General features: G+C 47.9%; 1 protein-coding gene across 1 annotated transcript in view; it reads left to right on the top strand.

Moving 5' to 3' along the window:
- Window positions 1-14478, top strand: part of myom3 (myomesin 3) — a 175781-nt gene that overhangs the window by 144112 nt on the left and 17191 nt on the right. The window contains exons 30-31 of the mRNA XM_038795011.1: window positions 306-344; window positions 14106-14211. Coding sequence (XP_038650939.1) covers window positions 306-344; window positions 14106-14211 — 145 coding nt within the window. The remainder of the gene's footprint in view (window positions 1-305; window positions 345-14105; window positions 14212-14478) is intronic.

Genomic DNA, 14478 nt, shown 5'->3' with positions numbered 1-14478 from the left:
TTTTCAGGTGCAGCATGGCTATTGGAGGAGGGTTTGGAGAATGGCCAATAGTTACTGAGAGCAAATACTTATTCATTGTGACCATTCTGAAATACTGGAGACTGACTGTGGGGAAAGCAGTTAACAATTACTTTGACATTTCTGAAAAAATTCTGATGATTGCAGAGCAACATTTAATAATTAATTCTTTTGAAAATATCACCATAATGGGATAAATATGATGGTATCTGCTGTACTCTCATCTGCTGTGGTGATCAGATCAGATTTGTTTCTATGTTTTCACTGTTCTGATTGCATTGTTGCAGCATTTGATGACATTCTCAAGGAAATCTGCAGAATCGGTGGTAAGTAAATTGATACAGTGACAAATTTGCAATTTATTTCCTGTTCAAGCTACTGTTGCACAAACGTTTGAAAATACACATGGCCTTCAAAAGTAGCATTAAGTAGTTAGCCTCATCCACTTGTTTTATAGAGTTAAACATTGGGGTGGAGGGTCTGTGCGAGTTCTCCAATCTCCGACTATAACTTTGCAACAGGTCAGTGGAGACCCCGAGGAACAGTATAAAAAGTAATTTCCATTGTTTCTTTACATTTCTACATATCCCCAACTGAGGCTAGAGTGAGACATCTCCCTGAGAAATTCCAGGTTTAAGGTTATCTACTGTATCTTATGACCAGCCCCAGGTGAGGTTCTCCAAAAAGGTTGTGGACCCAGTCGAGATCCCTTGATTTGTCACCGTCCGGCTGGGATTCCCCCAAATTGTTACAAACTAGGTAAGGAGGGGTGCCAGGCTCCCTGTTTTTATTCAATCCACCCTCCACTGGTAGCAACAAAGGTTTAATCTAATAAGACTCCATTTCCCTTGGGTATCTTTTCCTGACCCAATAGTTATGATTATCAAGGAGCCAATTTAAACAGGATTTCTTGAGTTAAGATAGAGTGAGTTTATTAACTACTAAAAAGATAAGAAGAAATGGTAAAACACATGTATCTACATTCATACGGATTAGAGGTACGAATCAAGTCCATATAAGTAAATATAAATAAATAGTCACACAAAATAGGCCTTGAGTTGCAAGGAATGGATGATGAAGCGTTGTGGCTGTTAAGAATTGATTCGAGCAGAGTTGACTTCTGCAGGTGAATAGTTGACTCTTCAATTCAGATGTTCTCTGGTTTGGTAGAGATATTTCAGTTTTTCTTTCAGTTGCAATCCTTTCGCTGACTGTGACTTCCACAGTCAGAGAGAGAGTTTTAGATATTCCTGCAAAATACGGTTATTTCCGGGGAACTGCTTCTTTCTGCTGTTTCACACACCTTCCATGTGGAAAACCTCCAGCTGATTTTCCTCACAGCACACACTCACACTTCCACACGCACCCACACACGCACATACCTCCCACCACACACACACAACATACAACACATACACACACACATCACATGCACAAATAAACACATACGCCCACCCACACACACAAACACAAATGTAGGCAGATAATTTAACTCTCTTATTTGTGTTCCAACCTGGAATTCACTAGTCAATCTAGGGAGGCAATCACACCCTTGGGTTTTTAAATGCGATCGCCATCATGTTCCTTTGTCTTTACCAGAGATAATAATCAGTCTTTGGATGCTTTTAGAAGTACCTTGTTTGGAAACACAGGGACGGATTCCATTGACCTTTAGAAAAACACTCTGTCAGTCACTCTGTCAGCCATTCCTGTCAGGGCTAACTATACATTCTCAACCATCTTCAGGTTTGTGTCCATTTTAAAATATAATATTGGTCTTTTTAAAGCCCAATATTTCTGTGTATAATTTCAAGTTTTTTTTCTCCATCATCATAGCTTATATTTGTCATTTTTCTGTCGACTTCAGTAAAAATGAGAGAGATGTATTTTTTGAAATGCTTCCTGGAAGGTGGAGTGATGCTCAATTTGAACAAAATGTTTGTTGATTTGGTTGTTTTGAAGCACTCAGTGTATGGTTAGAATTGTGTCAAAGAATTTTAGTTATGGCATAATTGATGACTGAGGCAGAGCTGCTGACTTCTTTGGACCTGCAGTTCAACCTTTTCACTACTTGAACCTTTTTGTATTTAATCACTAATTTTATATACCAAAATGAAATAGATACAAAATTCTATGTGAAGGATACTGATTAGAACAGTCAATTGACGTAATGTTCTTTTGCCCCTGAGATGCCTCAATGAAAGTTTCTCCTGTAATTGAATTGGGTTTGAGGGGTATCAACCCATTGCATCTCTTTCATTCCTGGTCAGCACAATTCCTAGTCAAGCCTGAACCTGTTCTCTCTTGATATTTGATTGGCATCCAGGAGCAGGTTTCTCCCTCTCCCTAGCCCAAGGACATTGAGACCAATTGTACCAACTCAACAGCTATACAGAACCACGAATCACAGAATGGTTATGGTGGAGAAGGATGCCACACTTCATCAACTCTCCAAATACCAATCATGACTTAGTGCCATTCCCCTGCCTTTTCCCCATACCTACTGCACCTGGGCCGGGATTCTCCCCTACCCGGCGGGACGGGGGTCCCAGTGTGTTGGAGTGGCGTGAACCACTCCGGCGTCGGGCTGCCCCAAAGGTGCGGAAGTCTCCGCACCTTTAGGGGCCAAGCCCTCACATTGAGGGGCTAGGCCCGCGCCGGAGTGGCTCCTGCTCCGCCGGCTGGCGTGAACGGCCTTTGGCACCACGCCCGCCGGGTCCGAAAGGACTTCGCCGGCCGGCGTTAGTCCGCGCATGCGCCGGAGCGTCAGCGGCTGCTGACGTCATCCCGGCACATGCGCAGGGGAGGGGGTCTCTTCTGCCTCCGCCATGTGAAGACCATGGCAAAGGCGGAAGAAAAAGAGTGCCCCACGGCACAGGCCCCGATCACGGGCCAGGCCACCGTGGGGACACCCCCGGGGTCAGATCACCCCAGGACCCCGGCGCCCGCCCGCGCCGCCAATCCCGCCGGTCAGGTAGGTGTTTTGATTCCCGCCGGCGGGAGAGGCTTGTCGGCGGCGGGACTTCGGCCCATCGTGGGCCGGAGAATCGCTGCGGGGGGCCCGCCGACTGGCGCGGCGCGATTCCCATCCCCGCCGAATCTCGGGTGGCGGAGAATTCGGGATACAGCGGGGGCGGGATTGATGCCGGCCAGGGGCGATTCTCCGACCCGGCGGGGGGTCGGAGAATCCCGCCCCTTGTTTCTATTCAAATCATCATCTAATTTCCTCTTGAATGCCTCAATTAAACTTGCCTCCAGCACACATCCAACACATTCCAGACACAAACTACTCGTTGTGTGAAAAGCTTTCTTCTCACATCACATTTGCTTCTTTTGCAAATCACTTTAAATCTGTGCCATCTTATTCTTGATCCTTTTATGAGCGGGAATAGTTTCTCCCTATTTATTCTGTCCAGCTGTCTCATAATTTTGAATTTCTCTATCAAATCTCCTCTTCGCCTTCCTCTCTCAAAGGAGAACAGCTCCAACTTCTCCAATCGTACCAGCAAAGACCAGCTAATTTCAAGGTTGCCAACTATGATTATATGTAGCCTGAAGGAATTATTGCATAAACTCTTTCCCCCAACTATCTTGGAGTTCATCAACACTCCAAGAGTCAAAGAGTCTTCAATACTTTAATAACTATAAGACAAAAAGAAAATGAATAAAAGCTATGTAATTTAGTTAATGCTCCTGTTACAGTGTTCGGGAGATTAAACTTTAATCCTTGGAGATCCCAGGATACCTGGAGGTTTAGGAACCACAGATAATTTATCATAGACCTGGGCCTGGATTCTCCCCTACCCGGCAGGGCGGGGGGTCCCGGTGTGATGGAGTGGCGTGAACCACTCTGGTGTCGGGCCGCCCCAAATGTGCGGAAGTCTCCGCACCTTTAGGGGCCAAGCCCTCACATTGAGGGGCTAGGCCCGTGCCGGAGTGGTTGACGCTCCGCCAGCTGGCGGGAACGGCCTTTGGCGCCACGCCAGCCGGGGCTAAGGGGACTTTGCCGGCCGGCGGAAGTCCGCGCATGCGCCGGAGCATCAGCGGCTGCTGATGTCATCCCCGTGCATGCGCAGGGGAGGGGGTCACTTCCGCCTCAGCCATGGTGAAGACTATGGCGAAGGCGGAAGGAAAAGAGTGCGTCCACGGAACAGGCCCGCCCGCCGATCGGTGGGCCCCGATCGCGGGCCAGGCCACCATGTGGCACCCACCGGGGCCAGATTGCCCTGCACAGCCCCCCCCCCCCCCCCCCGGACCCCGGCGCCCGCCCGCGCTGCCTGGTCCCGCCGGTAAGGTAGGTGATTTGATCCACGCCGGCGGGAGAGGCATGACAGAGGCAGGGCCTCGGCCCATCGCGGGCCGGAGAATCGCCGGGGGGGCACGCCGACCGGCACAGAGCGATTCCCGCCCCCGCCGAATCTCCGGTGCCGGAGAATTTGGGACACGGCGGGGGCGGAATTGATGCCAGCCCCCTGCGATTCTCCGACCCGGCGGGGGGGTCGGAGAATCCCGCCCCTGAGATCAGACCAAAACAAAAACAGAAAATATTGGACAATCTCAGCAGGTCTGACAGAATCTGCGGAGAGAGAAAGGAGCTAACGTTTCCTTTCTTTTTAAGCGTAGCTCTTCCTTTCTTTTTAAGCTCTTCCTTTCTTTTTCTTTTTCTTGTTTTTTTTTTAAATCTAGAGGTGATGTCAGGGAAGGCAGTACAATGCTCCTCCTGCAGAATGTTTGAGGTGAGGGACGCCGTCAGTGTCCCTGCTGATTTCATCTGTGGGAAGTGCACCCAACTCCAGCTCCTCAAAAAACCGTGTTAGGGACCTGGAGCTTGAGCTGGATGAACTTCGGATCATTCGGGAGGCAGAGGGGGTCATAGATAGGAGCTTCAGGGAAGTAGTTACACCAAAGACTGGAGATAGATGGGTAACTGTAAGAGGGACTGGGAAGAAGCAGTCAGTGCAGGGACCCCCTGCGGTCGTTCCCCTGAGTAACAAGTATACCGTTTTGGATACTTGTGGGGGGGACGACTTACCAGGGGTAAGCCATGGGGTATGGGCCTCTGGCACGGAGTCTGTCCCTGTTGCTCAGAAGGGAAGGGGGCAAAGGAGTAGAACATTAGTAATTGGGGACTCAATAGTCAGGGGCACAGATAGGAGATTTTGTGGGAGCGAGAGAGACTCACGTTTGGTATGTTGCCTCCCAGGTGCAAGGGTACGTGATGTCTCGGATCGTGTTTTCCGGGTCCTTAAGGGGGAGGGGGAGCAGCCCCAAGTCGTAGTCCACATTGGCACTAGGTAGGAAAGGGGACAAGGATGTCAGGCAGGCCTTTAGGGAGCTAGGATGGAAGCTCAGAGCGAGAACAAACAGAGTTGTTATCTCTGGGTTGTTGCCCGTGCCACGTGATAGTGAGATGAGGAATAGGGAGAGAGAGCAATTAAACACGTGGCTACAGGGATGGTGCAGGCGGGAGGGATTCAGATTTCTGGATAACTGGGGCTCTTTCTGGGGAAGGTGGGACCTCTATAGACAGGATGGTCTACATCTGAACCTGAGGGGCACCAATATCCTGGGGGGGAGATTTGTTAGTGCTCTTTGGGGGGGTTTAAACTAATTCAGCAGGGGCATGGGAACCTGGATTGTAGTTTTGGGGTACGGGAGATTGAGAGTATAGAGGTCTGGAGCACAGATTTGACTTCGCAGGAGGGTGCCAGTGTTCAGGTAGGTGGTTTGAAGTGTGTCTACTTCAATGCCAGGAGTATACGAAATAAGGTAGGGGAACTGGCAGCATGGGTTGGTACCTGGGACTTCGATGTTGTGGCCATTTCAGAGACATGGATAGAGCAGGGACAGGAATGGTTGTTGCAGGTTCGGGGGTTTAGGTGTTTTAGTAAGCTCAGAGAAGGGGGCAAAAGAGGGGGAGGTGTGGCGCTGCTAGTCAAGGACAGTATTACGGTGGCGGAAAGGATGCTAGATGGGGACTCTTCTTCCGAGGTAGTATGGGCTGAGGTTAGAAACAGGAAAGGAGAGGTCACCCTGTTGGGAGTTTTCTATAGGCCACCTAATAGTTCTAGGGATGTAGAGGAAAGGATGGCGAAGATGATTCTGGAAAAGAGCGAAAGTAACAGGGTAGTTGTTATGGGAGACTTTAACTTTCCAAATATTGACTGGAAAAGATATAGTTCGAGTACATTAGATGGGTCGTTCTTTGTACAATGTGTGCAGGAGGGTTTCCTGACACAATATGTTGACAGGCCAACAAGAGGCGAGGCCACATTGGATTTGGTTTTGGGTAATGAACCAGGCCAGGTGTTAGATCTGGAGATAGGTGAGCACTTTGGAAACAGTGACCACAATTCGGTGACCTTTACGTTAGTGATGGAAAGGGATAAGTGTACCCCGCAGGGCAAGAGTTATAGCTGGGGGAAGGGCAATTATGATGCCATTAGACATGACTTAGGATGTGTAGGTTGGAGAAGTAGGCTGCAAGGGTTGGGCACACTGGATATCTGGAGCTTGTTCAAGGAACAGCTATTGCATGTTCTTGATAAGTACGTACCAGTCAGGCAGGGAGGAAGGGGTCGAGCGAGGGAACCGTGGTTTACCAAAGAAGTGGAATCTCTTGTTAAGAGGAAGAAGGAGGCCTATGTGAAGATGAGGCGTGAAGTTTCAGTTGGGGCGCTTGATAGTTACAAGGAAGCGAGGAAGGATCTAAAGAGAGAGCTGAGACGAGCAAGGAGGGGACATGAGAAGTCTTTGGCAGGTAGGATCAAGGAAAACCCAAAAGCTTTCTATAGGTATGTCAGGAATAAAAGAATGACTAGGGTAAGAGTAGGGCCAGTCAAGGACAGTGGTGGGAAGTTGTGTGTGGAGGCTGAGGAGATAAGCGAGATACTAAATGAATACTTTTCATCAGTATTCACTCAGGAAAAAGATAATATTGTGGAGGAGAATGCTGAGACCCAGGCTATTAGAATAGATGATATTGAGGTGCGTAGGGAAGAAGTGTTGGCAATTCTGGGCAAGGTGAAAATAGATAAGTCCCCGGGGCCTGATGGGATTTATCCTAGGATTCTCTGGGAAGCCAGGGAAGAGATTGCTGAGCCTTTGGCTTTGATTTTTAGGTCATCATTGGCTACAGGAATAGTGCCAGAGGACTGGAGGATAGCAAATGTGATCCCTTTGTTTAAGAAGGGGAGTAGAGATAACCCCGGTAACTATAAGCCGGTGAGCCTAACGTCTGTGGTGGGTAAAGTCTTGGAGAGGATTATAAAAGATACGATTTATAATCATCTAGATAGGAATAATATGATTAGGGATAGTCAGCATGGTTTTGTGAAGGGTAGGTCATGCCTCGCAAACCTTATCGAGTTCTTTGAGAAGGTGACTGAACAGGTAGACGAGGGTAGAGCAGTTGATGTGGTGTATATGGATTTCAGTAAAGCGTTTGATAAGGTTCCCCATGGTCGGCTATTGCAGAAAATACGGAGGCTGGGGATTGAGGGTGATTTAGAGATGTGGATCAGAAATTGGCTAGTTGAAAGAAGACAGAGAGTGGTAGTTGATGGGAAATGTTCAGAATGGAGTTCAGTTATGAGTGGCGTACCACAGGGATCTGTTCTGGGGCCGTTGCTGTTTGTCATTTTTATAAATGACCTAGAGGAGGGCGCAGAAGGATGGGTGAGTAAATTTGCAGACGACACTAAAGTCGGTGGAGTTGTAGACAGTGCGGAAGGATGTTGCAGGTTACAGAGGGACATAGATAAGCTGCAGAGCTGGGCTGAGAGGTGGCAAATGGAGTTTAATGTGGAGAAGTGTGAGGTGATTCACTTTGGAAAGAATAACAGGAATGCGGAATATTTGGCTAATGGTAAAATTCTTGGTAGTGTGGATGAGCAGAGGGATCTCGGTGTCCATGTACATAGATCCCTGAAAGTTGCCACCCAGGTTGATAGGGTTGTGAAGAAGGCCTATGGTGTGTTGGCCTTTATTGGTAGAGGGATTGAGTTCCGGAGCCATGAGATCATGTTGCAGTTGTACAAAACTCTAGTACGGCCGCATTTGGAGTATTGCGTACAGTTCTGGTCGCCTCATTATAGGAAGGACGTGGAAGCTTTGGAACGGGTGCAGAGGAGATTTACCAGGATGTTGCCTGGTATGGAGGGAAAATCTTATGAGGAAAGGCTGATGGACTTGAGGTTGTTTTCGTTAGAGAGAAGAAGGTTAAGAGGTGACTTAATAGAGGCATACAAAATTATCAGAGGGTTAGATAGGGTGGACAGTGAGAGCCTTCTCCCGCGGATGGAGGTGGCTAGCACGAGGGGACATAGCCTTAAATTGAGGGGTAATAGATATAGGACAGAGGTCAGAGGTGGGTTTTTTACGCAAAGAGTGGTGAGGCCGTGGAATGCCCTACCTGCAACAGTAGTGAACTCGCCAACATTGAGGGCATTTAAAAGCTTATTGGATAAGCATATGGATGATAAGGGCATAGTGTAGGTTAGATGGCCTTTAGTTTTTTTCCATGTCGGTGCAACATCGAGGGCCGAAGGGCCTGTACTGCGCTGTATCGTTCTATGTTCTATGTTTCGAGTCTGGATGCATCCTTATCAAAGCCATCCATACTCGAAACGTTCGCTCCCTCCCCTCTGAACAGAGGCTGTCAGACCTGCTGAGATTGTCCAGTATTTTCAGTTTTAGTTTCAGATCCCAGCATCTGCAGTTATTTGCTTTTATCTGAGATTAGTCTATCCTGGTTTGCATGTCTCAGCATCAAACTTGATGGCTCATTCATCCGACCAGCCAACTTGTCCAGATTTGCTCAAAATAGATGATTCAGTTCTGGAGCAAAGTCCAAATGTAACACAACATTTCCTGTTATTTTATTAAATTACTAAGCACTAACTCGTGAAGCAAAACATCATATGTTGCTGACGTTAACTCTTGGCAATTCCAATGCTGAGAAAAGCAAATTAATTATCTGATATGGAAAATGGCATAACTCCTGGCTGGCTATGAATAATCCAAGCAGTTTTGCTGCCTTCAAACCGATTTATTTCAAGGTAGTTTGAAGGATATTTTAGACAACAAAAGCTATAATGTTGCAAGACCAGTTATGATTCCAATATCAGAAGTCATACAAACGTATGAATGAGATGCAGGAGTAGACCACTTAGCACCTTGATCCTGCTCCACCATTCATTAAAATCGTGGCCTTAATCCCACATTCCTACCTACCCTCATTAACCTTTCATCCCCTTGTTTGTCAAGAATCTATCTACCTCTGCCTTAAAAATATTCAAAGACTGTCTCCACCACTTTTTGAGGAAGATAGTTCCAGAAACTCAGGGCCTTTTAAGAGAAAAACATTTCTCCTAATCTCTCTTAAATGAGTAACTCCATTATTTCTAAACATTGACCCTTAGTTCTAGATTCTTCCACAAAAAGAAATATTATCTCCACACACCCCCCTGTCAGTCCCCTCAGGATCTTATATGTTTCAATCAAGCCGCCTCTTACTCCTCGAAACTCTAGTGGATACAAGCCGAGCCTGTCTAAACTTTCCTCATAAGACAACCCGCCCTGGTCTAGTAAACCTTCTCTGAACTGTTTCCAATTAATTTACATCCTTCCTTAAATAAGGAGACCAATACTGCACACAGTACTCGAGATGTGATCTCACCAATGTCCTCTACAACCTAAGCATCACCTCCCTATACTTATATTCCATTCCCCTCAGAATTACGGGCTGTACCTGCATGCTAACCGTTTGCAATTCATGCACTAGGCCACCCAATCCCACATACCCCATTTCTCCCAGCCCCAGCCCTTGCCGCGTGTTCACCATACCCTCTGACCTTCCCCTCTCTGAGGCTGAGCGTGCTGTCCTCAGCAAAGGACTCAGCTTTATACCCTTACATCCCCACCTCAATGAATTCCGGGCTCGACATGATGTTGAACACTTCTTTCATCGCCTACGTCTCCATGCCCACTTCTTTGGGCAAGAATCCTCCCCCCTTTCCGCTGATCCTTTCATGTGCCTCCGACATTCTGCCTCCAAGTGGAACCCTCCCGGCAGGACAATTACCTGCACTTGATCTTTCCATTGAGAACTGTTGACGGGACATTGGCCGTCTTAATTTTTCTGCCCCCTTCACCCATTCCAACCTCTCCCCTTCCGAACTTTCTGCTCTTCACTCCGTCAGGTCTAACCCTGACTTTGTCATCAAACCTGCCTACAAAGGGGGTGCTGTTGTCGCCTGGTGCACTGACCTCTACCTCGCAGAGGCTGAGCGCCAACTCTCCGATACTTCCTCTTACCTCCCCCAGGACCATGACCAGACCACTGAACATCACGCCATTATCTGCAACACCATTAGCGACCTCATTTCCTCCAGATGCCTTCCCCCTACGGCTTCCAACCTCATAGTCCCCCAACCCCGGACAGCCCAGTTTTACATACTTCCCAAAATCCACAAAAAGGACTGTCCTGGCAGACCCATTGTGTCAGCATGCTCCTGCCCCACCGAACTTATTTCCTCTTATCTTGACTCCATCCTCACTCCTCTGGTCCATTCCCTTCCCACCTACATCCGGGATTCCTCTGGTGCACTGCGTCATATTGACAGCTTCCAGTTTGCAGGCCCTAACCGCCTCCTATTTACCATGGATGTGCAATCTCTCTACACCTCCATCCCACACCAGGATGGCATGAGAGCTCTTCGCTTCTTTCTCGAAAAGAGACCCGGACAATTCCCATCCACCACCACTCTCCTCTGCCTGGCTGAACTTGTTCTATCTCTCAACAACTTCTCCTTGAACTCATCCCACTTTCTCCAAATCAAAGGTGTAGCAATGGGTACCCGCATGGGTTCGAGCTAAGCTTGCCTTTTTATGGGGTATGTGGAACATTCCTTGTTCCAAGCCTACTCGGGTTCTCTCCCACACTCCTTTACCGATGCACTGATGACTATTTTGGTGCCGCGTCATGCTCTCGTCCAGACCTGGAAAATTCATCAACTTTGCTTCCAGTTTCCACCCCTCCATCACTTTCACCTGGTCCATCTCAGGCACTTCACTTCCCTTCCTTGATCTTTCTGTCTCCATTTCTGGCAATAGACTATCCACTAATATCCATTACAAGCCCACCGACTCCCACAGCTATCAGGACTACAGCTCTTCGCACCCTACACCCTGTAAGGACTCCATCCCTTTCTCTCAACTCCTTCGCCTCTGTCGCATTTGTTCTGATGATGCCACTTTCCAAAATGATGCTTTGAAAATGTGTACCGTCTTCCTCAACCGTGATTTCGCACCCACAGTTGTTGACAGGGCCCTCAACAGTGTGCGGTCCATCTCCTGCGCCACTACCCTCGCCCCCTACCCTCCCTCCCAGAACAAGGGTAGAGTCCCCCTCGTTCTCACATTTCATCCCACCAGCCTCCGTATGCAAAGCATCATCCTCCGCCATTTTCCGCCAACTCAAGTTGGATGCCACCATCAAACACATCTTCCCTTCACTCCCTCTGTCAGCATTCCGCAGAGACCGTTCCCTCCGAGATAATCTAGTCCACTCCTCCACCATACCCAACACCTCTCCCATCACCCATGGCACCTTCCCAAGCAATCAAAGAAGGTATAACACCTGCCCCTTTACCTCTTCCATGCTTAACATCCCAGGCCCAAAATACTCATTCCAGGTGAAGCAGCGTTTCACTTGCATCGCTTCCAATTTTGTCTACTGCATTCACTGCTTCCCATGTTGTCTCCTCGATATTGGAGAGACCAAACGCAGACTGGGTGATCGCTTTGCTAAGCATCTTCGGTCTGTGCGCATTCAGGATCCTGACCTTCCTATTGCTTGCCATTTTAACAAAAGACCCTGCTCCCATGTCCACATGTCTGTCCATGGCCTGCTGCAATGTTCCAGTGAAGCTCAACACAAACTGGAGGAACAACATCTCATCTTCCGGTTAGGCACACTACAGCCTTCCGGTCTCAACATCGAATTCAACAACTTCAGATGATTAGCTCTACCCCACCTCGACCCCTTTGTTTTCATCCCATTTCATTTTAACTATCTTTTACCATTTCTTTCTTTTTTGTCTTTCTTAATATATATTTAATCCCCCCATTTTATCAACCTTTCCTTACCCTTTCTCCTCTTTGCTACCCCCCTCCCCCCATATCTGATGTTAGTTTCTCTGCAGTTTGGCCTTACACACCATTTGTTCCCTCTGGGGACTGCCATTAACACTCTTTCCCCTTGGTTTCTGTGGCCATTAGCACACGGTTTCCCTGGGTTTCTGTGGCTATGACTCATCTTTCAATCTCACTCCACAGTATAAATATTTCCCACTTTCTCTGTCTGTTAGCTTTGACAAAGAGTCATCGGACTCAAAACGTTAGCTCTTTTCACTCCCTACAGATGCTGCCAGACATGTCTGTCCTTCACCCCCTACAGACAATGGATATTGTAATCCAACCAGGAATGGTTGGCATCTGCCTGGCGGCCGCAACCCTATTGAATGCACTGAGGCTGTATGAGCAGGAGCTACTCAGGAAAGGCCCTGCAGCAGCGGAGCTTGCCCCAGAGGACCAGGTGGCAGCTGGTGAGGATGGAGAGCCAGCCACCCAACAGGCCACGGAGGAGGAGGGAAGGAGGCATGAGGTCTTGTGTGTACTGGCAGCACCTGTCCTTCAAGGACCTACCAGACTAGACATGTCAACGAAGACTCCGACTGTGCAGGGGGACCATTTGGCATATCTGCCTGATCATGGAACCGTGGGGGTATGGGGGAGGAATCCCGCTCGAGGCGGCTGTCAAGCTGACAGTCTCCCTGAGCTTATTTGCCACCAAGTTCTTCCAGGCACCGAGTGAAGATTTGTCTGGGATCTCATAAACTTTGACGCACAGGTGCACCCATGACTTCATGGAGGCCCTATGTGCCCGGTCGGCATAATATATCAATTTCAATGTGGACCGAGCCCACCAGGTTGCCCGGGCACCGGGGTTCGCGCCATCGCTGGGATGCCCCAGGTTGAGGGAGTGATCGACAGGTGCATGTCCCCTGCAAGCAACACCGCATGAGAGGGGTGGCCTTCACAAACCTAAAGGGGTACCACTCCATGAATGTGCAGCTGATGTGTGGCCACAAGATGCACATCATGCACGTCTGCGCCTGATACCCAGGCAGCGTGCACAATGTCTTCATCCTGGCACACTTGACAGTTCCAAACACCCGCGTGAGGGATTGGCTCTTGGGCAACATGGTTACCCGCTGCGGTCGTGGCTGACGATGCCTATGCAGAGGGCACTGACCAATGCGGAGACCCGCTACAACAATGCCATGCAGTAACCACGGCTGTAATCAAGCAGTGCATCGGCATCCTGAAGATACAGTTCAGGTACCTGGACCGCTCTGGAGGGGCCCTCCAGTGTAGCGTTAGGAAAGTCTCCCACGTCCTGGTGGCCTGCTGTTTCCACAACTCTTTCTTTTCTAATGTCCCTTGGCTGTTTAATCTTTCCTGATGAGTGTATCCTCTCAATCCTTGTATCACCCTTGTAAAACATGTTTCCACCTTTGCCATCCTCTACCCTTGTTATAACATGTAGCCCAGACTGTTCACAGTACTCAGTGTGGTTAAGCAATGGTGGATATAAGTTTGGCATATCTGTTTTGCTTTTTAATTCTATCACTCCTGAAAATAATTCCTCGTAGCATGTCAGGGCAGGTTCTTAGCATTTCAGTGATTTCTAATTGATTGCACACCGGGGAAATTTGAGAACTGACAGCAACATCTGGGTTTCTGCCTTTATGTGCATGTGCAGACTCAGTTTTGGAAGATTAATGGCTGTGAGTGCTAACAGCTTCATCATTATTATTACCCCAAAATTCAGACTAATACAACAGTGGAGAAGAAGCTGATGAAATACTATTTTACTGCTGCTTGTTGATTCTGCCTCATTTGTAATCGTGATTTGTTCGCTGTAATTAGTTAGCATTATGATATCTGTTCTGATCCGAGGGTCCTAGTTGAGATGAGTTTTCCCTCCCCTTTGTTTAATGACACTTTCGACTATCCCACAGGCACTTCTGCTTCTGAACTAACCGTACAGGCCACAGTCGATGGAATAAAGCTTTATTCCTTAACAAAGTGCAACATGGAGTATATGAAAAAAACTTGGCATTTAAAGTAAGTGAAATGGCTTCCATAGATTTTTGGAAAGAATAAAATGTTTGAAAATTAAAACTTTAAATTTCTGATAATTATCAGCTGGTTACGGTTGTTTGAAACTGATAAAACTGATTGTTCAATGTGAGATGTTCGAGGATTTCAGCAAAACATTTGATGTAATTTTCTTTTCTTGTGATGTGGATGAGTGCAGAGTGAGGTGGTCAATATAAATATCAACTATTGTTCACTGGATACAGGTGCCTGTTTTGTGGCTTGCGACCAACT

This window comes from Scyliorhinus canicula, chromosome 1, assembly GCF_902713615.1.
Source record: "Scyliorhinus canicula chromosome 1, sScyCan1.1, whole genome shotgun sequence".
In the NCBI taxonomy this organism is placed as follows: Eukaryota; Metazoa; Chordata; class Chondrichthyes; order Carcharhiniformes; family Scyliorhinidae; genus Scyliorhinus; species Scyliorhinus canicula.
This window is presented reverse-complemented; position numbering and strand designations above follow the sequence as displayed.